This window comes from Trichomycterus rosablanca, chromosome 4 (genome assembly GCF_030014385.1).
Source record: "Trichomycterus rosablanca isolate fTriRos1 chromosome 4, fTriRos1.hap1, whole genome shotgun sequence".
NCBI classification, from domain to species: Eukaryota; Metazoa; Chordata; class Actinopteri; order Siluriformes; family Trichomycteridae; genus Trichomycterus; species Trichomycterus rosablanca.
Window position 1 is genome coordinate 647,247 of NC_085991.1, and position 14,965 is coordinate 662,211.

The 14,965-nt window shown below is 42.7% G+C and overlaps 1 protein-coding gene across 1 annotated transcript; it reads right to left on the reverse strand.

Annotated features, from left to right (window-relative positions):
* Window positions 1-408: 408 nt before the first annotated feature.
* mettl17 (methyltransferase like 17) lies at window positions 409-14,628 on the reverse strand. The gene is made up of 13 exons (XM_062993708.1): window positions 14,454-14,628; window positions 5,221-5,368; window positions 4,935-5,084; window positions 4,240-4,327; window positions 4,076-4,157; window positions 3,905-3,978; window positions 3,719-3,813; window positions 2,899-3,077; window positions 2,750-2,818; window positions 2,256-2,306; window positions 1,219-1,311; window positions 925-1,118; window positions 409-824 (listed from the first exon to the last, which is right to left on the reverse strand). The coding sequence occupies exons 1-13, from the start codon at window positions 14,526-14,528 to the stop codon at window positions 734-736; spliced, it is 1,389 nt and encodes a 462-aa protein (XP_062849778.1). The 5' UTR covers window positions 14,529-14,628; the 3' UTR covers window positions 409-733.
* Window positions 14,629-14,965: the final 337 nt, after the last annotated feature.

Consider the following 14,965-nt stretch of genomic DNA (forward strand, 5'->3'; position numbering starts at 1 on the left):
AACACACACATACGCACACACATATAAACACACACACATAAACATTACACACACACACACAAACATTACACACACACATACGCACACACATATAAACACACACATACGCACACACATACGCACACACATATAAACACACACATACACACACATATAAACACACACACACATTACACACACATGTACTCCACACAGAAAGGACCCCGACTGGTGATCTAACCCAGGACCTCCTTGCTGTGAGGCGTCAGTGCTACCCACCGAGCCACCGTGTGTGGCTGAAACATCTAAACGTAACGATCAGGGGTGTGTCCACATACTTTCGGGAGATGTTACCGCCTTCTGGATGAACTGCTTTGTGAAATAAAGAGAATAAATAAATAAAAAAATAAAAATAAATGTTCATTATTTTCTGATCTTTCTTTTCTTTTACTGGGTCAAAAATATACAGACGGCACGACTACACACACACACACACTCACTTCATTTTCTGCTTAATCTGAATCTGGTCATATCCAATTACCCGAGTGTATTTTAGACCTTCACTCCTGACCGAGGAAGGTCGTGACTACATCTTTTCACCTGCACCAGAGTTCATAAGGAGATCCGTATCGAGCATGGACCAAAGAGCTGTGCAGCACCGTCGATCAGCCAGCAGAAGGCAGAAGTGGATATGCATAAAAGAATCCGCCACTGTCCGGTGTAAAGAAGAGTTAAACGTTTTCCTGGTCCTGATCTAGTCGTCTGTGTGGAGGTTCTGCTCCCCCGTGTGGACGAGCGGTAGCCGGTCCCCCCAGTCGCTGCTCCGGGCGCAGCGGTACGCGTCTCTAAAAATAAACAAACAAACGACAACAAATCGTTTAGTTCATTAATGATCAGCGTTTCATAGCTGTGTGTTTAAAGCCACGATTTCTGTGCGGTCGTTACCTTCCATGATGGCGTGCGGTGACGGCGAGCTGCTGGAGTTCTCCGGTAGAGCAGCAGATCTGGCACTGGACGTGTCTCGGCCTGCGGTGGACGGGCGAGATCAGTCTGCCCCACCGTACTCGCCCCTCCGAGTCCTGCTCCTGCGCCCGGGACACCACCAGGTACGAGAACTTCTCCCGCACCGGATCACCGCTCTGATCACACCACATAAACCAACGGTCATCAGCCCGGCGTCCGATAGATCCCTCATCATCACACACACCATCAGAGTAAAGAAAATAACCCAGTACTGACCCCGGGGACAGGAAGTGGGTAGTGCGGCTGCAGGAAGTTACAGGGGACGACGGACTCCTTCAGTAGTTTGGGACACGGCAGTTCATGGGTGCACTGAGAGACACAGAGAGAGAGATCAGACCAACACCAGAGCTGGAAATCACGCTGCGTCCCAATAATTCTGACATCCATCACCAACCACCACCAACAATCACAACCGTTCAGTTTCTTTGTGTGGAGCATCACAGGATTGGGGTCTGGAGGGGGCAAACAAACTCTGAGCCTCCTGTAGGGGGCGCTGAAGGTTAGTACTGCGTTTGAAGCGGCTGCGTCCCAAATCGCCCCCTACTGGGCTGAATATTATGGATAGTGTGGTTGGTGCAGAGCACTGAAGCCCTGACGTCCTGGGTTTGATCCTCACTTCAGGCCACTAATCACACCCATATAGAGTCTATATACCTATATAAGATCTGAACTGGGATACATTCAGAGCGGTACACTGGTGAAGCCGGTTTGGTGAAAACCTCGGGTACTCAGGCGTCCTCTAACCACTCGAAGACGTGCGGAAGGTGGATTGGCTGTTTTTACATTTAGCAGACACTTTTATATAAAGCAACTTACAATTGTGGTCGATTCAATTCTAGCAATTGAGGGTTAAGGGCCTCGCTCAGGGGCCCTACTGTGGCGAGATGACGTGGTGGGGCTTGAACCGGCAACGTTCTGATTAGTACCGCGGTTTATAAAGAGCCGAACGCTCCGCTGTTCACCATCAGAGAGAACCGAAGCGAACGGTAAGCCTATTTCTGAAGCGTTCACTCGAACACTCTCGGCTCGTTCGTAGCCTAGTGACTGAGATACCGGACTAGTAATCAGAAGGTCGCTGGTTCAAGCCCCATCACTGCCAGGTTGCCACTGTTGGGCCCCTGAGCAAGGCCCTTAACCCTCAGTTGCTTAGACTGTATACTGTAACTGTACTGTAAGTCTCTTTAGATAAAAGCACCCGCTAAATGCTGTTAATGTAAACGTTTACGTTAGTATGTCAGGGAGGAGTCACGTACAGGAGCGAAGATCACCGGCCTCCGGTCATCATGGGTCACTCTGTCTTCTCTCTGCACACACACACACACACACACACACACACTTTCTTTATTACACTTCAATAAAACATCATTTTTTCCCTGGATTTTCCCCTTCATCTTCCTGATTGTGAATGCGCTGGTGCCTGCGCAGCCCCCCGATCTGATCAAGGACAAACAAATGACCACGTGTGCTGGCGCTTCTTATCACCTGCCAGAGAGCCGTATGGCGTACAGAGAGCCATGTGACCCACGCAGTCACCCGGACTAATCCAGATCACATCTGACCCGCCCACCATCAAACACGGCCAGCTCGAGCGCCCCCTGCAGGCTATTTCAATCGCTTGTATTCGACACCAGAGCTGCACGGTCTCTCCCACTGCAGTCTGTGCGGCTCAGTCTAACGGGTGCAGTCAAACCAGCCCTATTTATATAGACACGAGACATAATGAGGGATCAGGACTTCAGTCAGTTACCTTTAGTAGAAGATCTCTGGCCTCCATCAGGATCTGGTGACCTTCTTTAGTTCCATTTTCCACCAGAACCTGAAATTAATCAGAAATAAAACGAACTGAACAAACACACTTCTTTGTGACTGTGACTACTGGAATCCTTGTTCACTCACCAGGTAGTTGTGGGTTTTCCTCCAGAGCGTGAGCACCGTGTCCTCCCGGTCCTTCTGCGTGGTTAATTCAGATAACGAGAACGCAGCCGTCACCAGGTCAGACTGGACCTTCGGAGAGACCGGGAGGAACTGACGGAAGTAAACGTGCTGGATGTGTGGGTCTTCACCCCCGCCGCCCTCTACATCAAACATAAAATATATAATCCAGATTATAATCCACACAAATATAATCCAAATTATAATCCTCATACATATAATTCAGATTAAATCCTGCACAAATATAATCCAGATTATAATGCACACAAATATAATCCAGATTATAATGCACACAAATATAATCCAAATTATAATCCTCATACACATAATTCAGATTAAATCCTGCACAAATATAATCCAGATTAAATCCTGCACAAATATAATCCAGATTATAATTCACATAAATATAATCCACACAAATATAATCCAGATTATAATCCACATAAATGTAATCCAGATTTTAATCCACACAAATATAAACAAGATTATAATCCACACACACATAATCCAGATTATAATTCACATAAATATAATCCACACACATATAAACAAGATTATAATCCACACACATAATCCTGATTATAATCCACATAATTATAATCCACACAAATATAATCCAGATTATAATCCACACAAATATAATCCAGATTAAAACCCATATAAATATAATCCCCATTATAATCCACACAAATATAATCCAGATTAAAATCCACACAAATATAATCCAGATTATAACCCACACACGTTAATCTGTATTTTTCTGGTGTGTATGTAACGTTTGTACCGGTGAGTAGCCGCTCTGCTAGCGTGTTCATGGCTCCAGAGGCGTCGACACACACGTGTTCGTTTATCGAATCCCCCCAGAGCTCATGCGACGCCCTGCAAACATAAAAACCAACGTCAGCCTTCGCTAATCAGCTGCAGGGGTCCGGAAGTATGTGGACACCTTCTCTCTTTTAACCTCGCTCACCAGAGCACCGTTCCCAGTCCCGATCCGAAATCCAGCAGGGAGCGTGGAGCGAAGGCCGGGTCTCGCTTCTTTATCTGTGGAACGAGAGGAACACCGTCAGCACCGAGAGAACCACGCCCTGACCAACCCCCCCCCCCCCCCCCCCCCCCCCCATCAGGTCTCACACGTTACCTCATGAAGCGCCCGCAAAACTGCAGCGTAGCCTCCCGCCAACCGGGCAGCCATGTAGACCACGCCCAAATCTGCGTCGTACCTACGGGCCAGGACAGAGGGTTCAGAACGTCACGGAATAAAATAAGTAAATAAATAAAAGATCAGACGAATCGGACTCGTACTTCAGAGGGGTCCAGTGATACGTCGTCCTCTTCAGCTCCGCCAGAACCTTGGTCCTGATCCGGGCCTCGAACAAAACCTCGTCCTCATCTGAAGCACACAAACACTCGGCTCTCATGTCACTGGCACGAGGGCGGCACCACCGTCTCAAACGCCAGCTCAGCGCTGCCACTGTGGGGGTCGGGTTCGAGTCCCAGCTCTACCCACATGACCTGTGGTGTCTAATCACCTCCTATAATCATCACATTCAGTGATCGGCCGTATGTATGTGGACGCCGGTCTATACTAAACGCATGCGCATCGATACAGACTCCGCCCACTTAGGCTACAACAGGCTCCGCTCATTTAGAAAGGCTTTAAATGGGACAGAGTACGACTGTGGGAATTTGTGCCTATGCAGTTGACGTTCCAATTCATCTCAAAGGTTTTCAGTCTGGTTGAGGTCAGGGTTCACCTGGCACATCTGAACTGAAATATAAGAATATAAGGAGGGGTGTCCACATACTTTTGACTGGACTGGACTGGGCATCATCCATCACAAGGCAAAACCTACCCACTCACTCTCTCACTCACCCCTAGGGTCCTTTAGAGCAACCAATCCACCTACTGGTATAGTTTTGGGAATGCAGGAGGATACCAGAGGATAGTATCAAACCCAGAACCTCAGAAGCGTGCAGCACCCACACTTCTCTCTCACCCCGCTGTGGTTCGTTCTCCTTCTCCATCCATTGCTTCTCCAGGGCGGCGGCTCTCTCTCTCAGCTCCTGGGTCTCCACCGCTCGTTTCCTGCTCCACAGGAAGTTGGTGAGTCTGTGCGCCCTCTCCGCCAAATCCTTCACCTCCGATTCTGCAGGAGATCAGAGCAGAACGTCACTTCAGTCATTTACGGTCGCTGGTAGCTCAGCCAGACAGCAGGGGGCGCTACTACAGCAGCACTGAGAGTGTATAAGTGAGAGTGTATAAGTGTGGGTGCAGATTCTCACTGTGGATGAGAGACAGCGCTCCGGTCTGTAGCGGGCGGGGCAGGCGGAGGGTTTTTAGGTTGGTGACTCCGGGGTGTTTACGGTGTGGATTTCCACCCAGGAACTCCGGCTGCACCGACACGGACGCCGCCGCCGCTGCGCTCTTACACTAAACATCAACAAATTATCATCATCATCATCATCATCAATCATTATCATCAATCATCATTATCATCAATCATCATCATCAATCATTATCAACAAATTATCATCATCATCATCATCATCATCAACAATTAGCTACACATCAGTGCTCTAACTGGGCGTGTCTGAGGGAGGGACGGACGGGACTAAGACTGGAGGTACCCGGTTTCAGCAGCAGGAATAAACAAACTGACAAACACCTGAGGTGTTAATGTGTACACATTTATATACAAATATATATTTATATATCAGATTATTTACTGACACGATTCATCAGTATAAAGATTTCATTCTAATTCATAATTATGCTGTAATTAATCATTTCTTTATTTACCTCAAATCTGCTTTATTAATAAATCATATTCACTATCATTACTAAAAAATAAATGTCTAAATAATAAGAAAATAATGAATATAATTAGTATACACTGCTCAAAAAAATAAAGGGAACACTAAAATAACACATCCTAGATTTCAATTAATGAAATATTCCAGTTGAAAATCTTTATTCATCACATAGTGGAATGCGTTGAGAACAAAATAACATAAAATGTAAATCAAAATTATTATCCCATGGAGGTCTGGATTTGGAATCATACTCAAAATCAAAGTGGAAAATCCAACTACAGGCTGATCCAACTTCAGTGGAAATTCCTCAAGACAAGTTAAAATGAGGCTCAGTAGTGTGTGTGGCCTCCACGTGCTAGAGGTAGCATGAGACGGTGTCTACAACCCACAGAAGTTGCTCAGGTAGTGCAGCTCATCCAGGATGGAACATCAATGCGAGCTGTGGCAAAGAAGGTTTGCTGTGTCTGTCAGCACGGTGTCCAGAGCATGGAGCAGATACCAGGAGACAGGCGAAACACCAGGAGACATGGAGGGGGCCGTAGGAGGGCAGCAATCCAGCAGCAGGACCGCTACCTCCTCCTTTGTGCCAGGAGGAACAGGAGGAGCAGTGCCAGAGCCCTGCAAAATGACCTCCAGCAGGCCACTAATATCCATGTTTCTGCTCAAACTGTCAGAAACAGACTCCATGATGGTGGTATGAGGACCCGACGTCCACAAGTGGGGCTTGTGCTTACAGCCCAACACCGTGCAGGGCGATTGGCATTTGGCAGAGGACACCAAGATTGGCAGATTCGCCATTGGCGCCCTGTGCTTTTGATGGATGAGAGCAGGTTCACAGTGAGCACGTGACAGACTTGACAGAGTCTGGAGACGCCGTGGAGAACGTTCTGCTGCCTGCAACATCCTCCAGCATGACCGGTTTGGCAGTGGGTCAGTAATGGTGTGGGGAGGCATTTCTTTGGAGGGCCGCACAGCCCTCCATGGGCTAACCAGGGGTACCCTGACTGCCATTAGGTACCGGGATGAGTTCCTCAGACCCATTGTGAGACCATATGCTGGTGCAGTGGGCCCTGGGTTCCTTCTGATGCATGACAATGCTAGGCCTCATGTGGCTGAAGTGTGTCAGCAGTTCCTGCATGATGAAGGCATTGATGCTATGTACTGGCCTGCCCGTTCCCCAGACCTGAATCCAATCGAGCACATCTGGGACATCATCCACCAATGCCACGTTGCACCACAGACTGTCCAGGAGTTGACTGATGCTTTAATCCAGGTCTGGGAGGAGATCCCTCAGAAGAACACCCGCTGCCTCATCAGGAGCATGCCCAGGCGTTGTTGGGAGGTCATACAAGTACGTGGAGGCCACACACACTACTGAGCCTCATTTTAACTTGTCTTGAGGAATTTCCACTGAAGTTGGATCAGCCTGTAATTGGATTTTCCACTTTGATTTTGAGTATGATTCCAAATCCAGACCTCCATGGGATAATAATTTTGATTTACATTGATCATTTTTATGTTGTTTTGTTCTAAACGCATTCCACTATGTGATGAATAAAGATTTTCAACTGGAATATTTCATTAATTGAGATCTAGAATGTGTTATTTTAGTGTTCCCTTTATTTTTTTGAGCAGTGTATATATTAATATATCAAAATTTTACTAATACGTGTCGCTGATTCATCAGTATAAAGTTTTTATTCTAATTATTAATTAGAATAATAAATGCTGTAAATAAATCATATGTATTATTATTACACTCTTTTATATAATGCATTAATAATAATAAATATATTTAATATTTAAAATTACATTAATTTAAATTTAGGGATTATTTGTTTCATTATGGTCTCGGATATTTTGATACCTTATTAATAATAATAATAATAATAATAATAATAAATATCCATATTATATTTTATTTATAATTTTATTCAACATTTTATAGGATGTTCGTTTTTTTATTATTAAAATCATGTAATAAGTTTTGCATAAATATATTAAATTAATTATAAAACACACCGATTACAAAGTAAATAATTTCATGATTCCTGTTTTAAATAGATTTTTTATAGATTGGATTTATGATTTTAATTCACTACTTTTTGTATAATCATCCAATGAAAAGAACTTTAATTTATTGCAATATTTATATTTTTAATATTTTATTACAAACATAAATGCCTAAATAATAATACATATAAATAATATTTAAAGTTATATGAATTTAAATGTAGAGATTATTTGTTTCATCGTGTTCACAGATATTTTGACACCTTATTTATAATAATAAATAAATATTTTTTTTATTTTTTTTTATTACTTTAGGTAAGATTTTAGAGATTTTTTTATATTTTTAAAATAAAAAAAAATCTAATGTTTTGCATAAATATATTAAATAAATAATAATAATAAAAAAGAATTTCTACTATAAAATAATAGTTTTGTGACTTTTAAATAGATTTTTATAGGGTGGATTTATTATTTATTTTAAGTTTAAATTAATGCGATATTTATTTTTTATTCTTTAATTACCGGCCTTATTTCAGGACTAACCAATCAGCGGAGACTGATTTGCATATTTCCCATCAGCCCCTGTACCAGCGGTTCATTGTAAGTTGCGCTTTCCACAGACTCTGTAAATCTCAGGATTAAATTCGATATATCGACGATACGATTTAAATCTGATCAGGATCTGAAACTCCGGCCACTTTCACCACCGATACTGAACAAACCGTGACCGAGTTTAGTCTCCACACGGCGCCGGTTATAAACCGGTTTCCGTCACTTCCTGCACCGGAGCGGGAGGAAGCTCACTGTAGAGGTCACGTGCTGAGTGCCTGTCACTCCACCAATCACCTCGGGGAAGGTCTGAGACAGGAGCCAATCGCTGTCCTTGCAGGACATCACCTGATGATGGGTGAGCGAGTGCACAGAGAACGTGGAGCCACGGCGAAGCTCGAGCACGAGACGTTGGCGCGCGCTGATACAGTGCACGCGCCGACCGATGCGAGCACGCGCGGCTTTGGAAACGCTCGCGGCTGGCGCGTGAGTTCGATGTGTGAGCTGGTCCACGTGACCAGAACCCAATTCAGACTACTCTCCCCCCGCCTTTTTATATACATTATATATATATTATATATAATGCCTTTTTATATACATTATTATTGCCCAGGTATGTTTGAAAAGTTTGAGGCTGTTTCAATCTCCGAATTAACAGATTTGGTGCTGAAAACAAAGCCAACAACCTCCCCACTTGATGTGATGCCCCCACAGATAGTTAGGGAGACATTTAATATATTAGGACCTTTTGTCCTGGATATCATTAATACTTCCCTTGCCACTGGTACTGTTCCAGCATGCTTTAAACATGCTGTAGTTACACCTCTGCTCAAAAAGCATAATCTTGATGCTACAGTGGTTAGTAACTATAGGCCGATTTCTAAATTACCATTCTTGGCTAAATTGCTGGAAAAGGTTGTATATTCTCAGCTTTTACCATTTTTGAGTAGAGATGGTATTTTTGAGATTTTTCAATCTGGCTTTAAGTCTATGCACAGCACTGAATCTGCTCTTCTGAAGGTGACAAATGACTTGCTACTTACTGTTGATGAGGGAAATTGTGCCATCCTCATTTTATTGGACCTTAGTTCTGCTTTTGATACTGTTGACCATGACATACTTGTTGGTCGCCTGGAAAAGTGGGTGGGGTTACAGGGAGAGGCCCTGAATTGGTTCATATCTTATTTTAAGAATAGAACCTTTTCAGTGAATATTAGCAGCTATTTCTCTTCTTCTGCTGATGTCTCTTGTGGTGTTCCACAAGGGTCCATACTAGGGCCCCTCCTTTTTTCTCTCTATATGCTGCCATTGGGTCAAATAATTAGGAAGCACAATGTCAGCTTTCACCTGTATGCTGATGACATACAGCTTTATCTTCCCATTAGACCGAATGACAATGGCTCGTTAACGTCTCTTAGCAGTTGTCTTGAGGACATAAAGAGGTGGATGGCTGACAATTTTCTTCAGCTGAATGAAAGCAAGTCAGAGGTTATCGTTTTTGGGGGTCCTCATCACATCAATAGTGTCTCCAATAACCTTGGTCACTTGTCTACATGTGTCAAAACATCTGTGAGAAATCTTGGTGTTATCTTTGACTCTGACCTCCGATTTGATAAACAAATCAACTCTGTGGTAAGGAATAGCTTCTTCCAGCTCAGAAATATTGCAAAGATGAAGCCTTTTCTCTGCTATTCTGACCTGGAAAAAGTTATTCATGCATTCATTTCTGCAAGAATTGACTACTGTAATTCTCTGTATATTGGGATGAGTCAGTCTCTGTTGCGGCGCTTGCAGGTAGTCCAGAATGCAGCAGCAAGGTTACTGACTAATACCAAGAAAAGAAACCATATTACACCAGTCCTTGCCTCACTACATTGGCTGCCTGTTCAGCACAGGATTCATTTTAAAGTGCTTTTATTTGTTTTTAAAGCGCTTAATGGTCGAGCCCCGGCTTATCTCAGTGGTATGCTTTCTCCCGCAACCGCACAGCGATCTTTAAGATCAGCCACTCAGAATTTGTTGACTGTTCCTAGGGCTCGTTTGAAGCTAAAAGGTGATCGTGCATTTGCAGTTTATGCTCCGAGGCTATGGAACACTCTACCTCCTAATATTCCACAAGCACCTTCGGCCGCTGTTTTTAAATCACTCCTAAAAACATACCTTTATAAGCTGGCATTTGAACAGTGAGGAGCCGTGTTAATTTTAATTGTTTAGTCTATTTGTATTTGTTTTATTTTGTCTCTTACTCTGTATTTTTATTTGGTTCTTACTTTTTTAATATAATGTTGTGTTATGTATGCTTATTCGATGTACAGCACTTTGGTCAACGTAAGTTGTTTTAAGAGTGCTTTATAAATAAAATTTACTTACTTACTTACTTATATATATATACATTATATATATATATTATATACTCTCCCCCCGCCCTTTTATATACATTATATATATATTATATATAAAATGCCTTTTTATATACATTATATATATATATATATACATTATATACATTATATATATATATTATATACTCTCCCCCCGCCCTTTTATATACATTATATACAGGGGTTGGACAAAATAACTGAAACACCTGGTTTTAGACCACAATAATTTATTAGTATGGTGTAGGGCCTCCTTTTGCGGCCAATACAGCGTCAATTCGTCTTGGAAATGACATATACAAGTCCTGCACAGTGGTCAGAGGGATTTTAAGCCATTCTTCTTGCAGGATAGTGGCCAGGTCACTACGTGATGCTGGTGGAGGAAAACGTTTCCTGACTCGCTTCTCCAAAACACCCCAAAGTGGCTCAATAATATTTTGATCTGGTGACTGTGCAGGCCATGGGAGATGTTCAACTTCACTTTCATGTTCATCAAACCAATCTTTCACCAGTCTTGCTGTGTGTATTGGTGCATTGTCATCCTGATACACAGCACCGCCATTGGATGCACATGGTCCTCCAGAATGGTTCGGTAGTCCTTGGCAGTGACGCGCCCATCTAGCACAAGTATTGGGCCAAGGGAATGCCATGATATGGCAGCCCAAACCATCACTGATCCACCCCCATGCTTCACTCTGGGCATGCAACAGTCTGGGTGGTACGCTTCTTTGGGGCTTCTCCACACCGTAACTCTCCCGGATGTGGGGAAAACAGTAAAGGTGGACTCATCAGAGAACAATACATGTTTCACATTGTCCACAGCCCAAGATTTGCGCTCCTTGCACCATTGAAACCGACGTTTGGCATCGGCACGAGTGACCAAAGGTTTGGCTATAGCAGCCCGGCCGTGTATATCGACCCTGTGGAGCTCCCGACGGACAGTTCTGGTGGAAACAGGAGAGTTGAGGTGCACATTTAATTCTGCCGTGATTTGGGCAGCTGTGGTTTTATGTTTTTTGGATACAATCCGGGTTAGCACCCGAACATCCCTTTCAGACAGCTTCCTCTTGCGTCCACAGTTAATCCTGTTGGATGTGGTTTGTCCTTCTTGGTGGTATGCTGACATTACCCTGGATACCGTGGCTCTCGATACATCACAAAGACTTGCTGTCTTGGTCACAGATGCGCCAGCAAGACGTGCACCAACAATTTGTCCTCTTTTGAACTCTGGTATGTCACCCATAATGTTGTGTGCATTGCAATATTTTGAGCAAAACTGTGCTCTTACCCTGCTAATTGAACCTTCACACTCTGCTCTTACTGGTGCAATGTGCAATTAATGAAGATTGGCCACCAGACTGGTCCAATTTAGCCATGAAACCTCCCACACTAAAATGACAGGTGTTTCAGTTATTTTGTCCAACCCCTGTATATATTATATATAATGCCTTTTTATATACATTATATATATATATATACATTATATATATATATTATATACTCTCCCCCCGCCCTTTTATATACATTATATATATATTATATATAATGCCTTTTTATATACATTATATATATATATACATTATATACATTATATATATATATATATTATATACTCTCCCCCCGCCCTTTTATATACATTATATATATATTATATATAATGCCTTTTTATATACATTATATATATATACATTATATACATTATATATATATTATATACTCTCCCCCCGCCCTTTTATATACATTATATACAGTGTATCACAAAAGTGAGTACACCCCTCACATTTCTGCAGATATTTAAGTATATCTTTTCATGGGACAACACTGACAAAATGACACTTTGACACAATGAAAAGTAGTCTGTGTGCAGCTTATATAACAGTGTAAATTGATTCTTCCCTCAAAATAACTCAATATACAGCCATTAATGTCTAAACCACCGGCAACAAAAGTGAGTACACCCCTTAGTGAAAGTTCCTGAAGTGTCAATATTTTGTGTGGCCACCATTATTTCCCAGAACTGCCTTAACTCTCCTGGGAATGGAGTTTACCAGAGCTTCACAGGTTGCCACTGGAATGCTTTTCCACTCCTCCATGACGACATCACGGAGCTGGCGGATATTCGAGACTTTGCGCTCCTCCACCTTCCGCTTGAGGATGCCCCAAAGATGTTCTATTGGGTTTAGGTCTGGAGACATGCTTGGCCAGCCCATCACCTTTACCCTCAGCCTCTTCAATAAAGCAGTGGTCGTCTTAGAGGTGTGTTTGGGGTCATTATCATGCTGGAACACTGCCCTGCGACCCAGTTTCCGGAGGGAGGGGATCATGCTCTGCTTCAGTATTTCACAGTACATATTGGAGTTCATGTGTCCCTCAATGAAATGTAACTCCCCAACACCTGCTGCACTCATGCAGCCCCAGACCATGGCATTCCCACCACCATGCTTGACTGTAGGCATGACACACTTATCTTTGTACTCCTCACCTGATTGCCACCACACATGCTTGAGACAATCTGAACCAAACAAATGAATCTTGGTCTCATCAGACCATAGGACATGGTTCCAGTAATCCATGTCCTTTGTTGACATGTCTTCAGCAAACTGTTTGCGGGCTTTCTTGTGTAGAGACTTCAGAAGAGGCTTCCTTCTGGGGTGACAGCCATGCAGACCAATTTGATGTAGTGTGCGGCGTATGGTCTGAGCACTGACAGGCTGACCCCCCACCTTTTCAATCTCTGCAGCAATGCTGACGGCACTCCTGCGCCTATCTTTCAAAGACAGCAGTTGGATGTGACGCTGAGCACGTGCACTCAGCTTCTTTGGACGACCAACGCGAGGTCTGTTCTGAGTGGACCCTGCTCTTTTAAAACGCTGGACGATCTTGGCCACTGTGCTGCAGCTCAGTTTCAGGGTGTTGGCAATCTTCTTGTAGTCTTGGCCATCTTCATGTAGCGCAACAATTCGTCTTTTAAGATCCTCAGAGAGTTCTTTGAGGTGCCATGTTGGAACTTTCAGTGTCCAGTATGAGAGAGTGTGAGAGCTGTACTACTAAATTGAACACACCTGCTCCCTATGCACACCTGAGACCTAGTAACACTAACGAGTCACATGACATTTTGGAGGGAAAATGACAAGCAGTGCTCAATTTGGACATTTAGGGGTGTAGTCTCTTAGGGGTGTACTCACTTTTGTTGCCGGTGGTTTAGACATTAATGGCTGTATATTGAGTTATTTTGAGGGAAGAATAAATTTACACTGTTATATAAGCTGCACACAGACTACTTTTCATTGTGTCAAAGTGTCATTTTGTCAGTGTTGTCCCATGAAAAGATATACTTAAATATCTGCAGAAATGTGAGGGGTGTACTCACTTTTGTGATACACTGTATATTATATACTCTCCCCCCACCCTTTTATATACATTATATATATATATTATATACTCTCCCCCCGCCCTTTTATATACATTATATATATTATATACTCTCCCCCCACCCTTTTATATACATTATATATATATATATATATATAATACACATGTACTCTCCTCATAATGCTTATGGCTTATCCAATGGGTGCTGTCCAGCTAGCCCTATTTATATGGGCACTAAGGAGTCAGCATTCAGTGTCAGAAGTGATTTAAATCAGAAAACTGGCATGAAATAAACGTCTCTAACTGCTGCATGTAAACTTCTGACCTGCTCTCTGTGTGTGATGTTTAGTTAAATATCAAGCTGATGGTTTTATATAAGATTAAACTCACCCGGTGTACCAGTCTGAGTGGAAAACCAGCCTGGCATCGACATACATCCCACAGCCGCTTATAGAGATTAGACATGTCTGATTACGAGACTCAAAAAGCATTAAATAACTTTATATTTATTTAAATGTTTAATAATCAGATCATAATCTGAGTCGGTCTGACTTTCACATGGTCTTCTGTGCTACCGAGTGAACGACATCAAAATAAATCCGGAATGAAACACAGACGCGTTTTTAATTCCGACTCAAACACATTTTATTGTGTTGTTGACTTATTTTTCATCAGTGTAGTTTTTGTAATTAGGACTTTTTGTGCGTGTTTATTGTTTACATGAACAATTTCGAGTTTATTTTAAACCTCGTTAGTTTTCGTTTTGCGCCAGACCCATCAAAACCCGTTTCATCCGGGTATTCCTAAATTTATCAAACACAAAAGCCAAAATTAAATATGTTTTGTGCGACCTTTAGTTATTTAATTAATACAAGCGTGATTATTCGTTCGTGTTTGTGTTT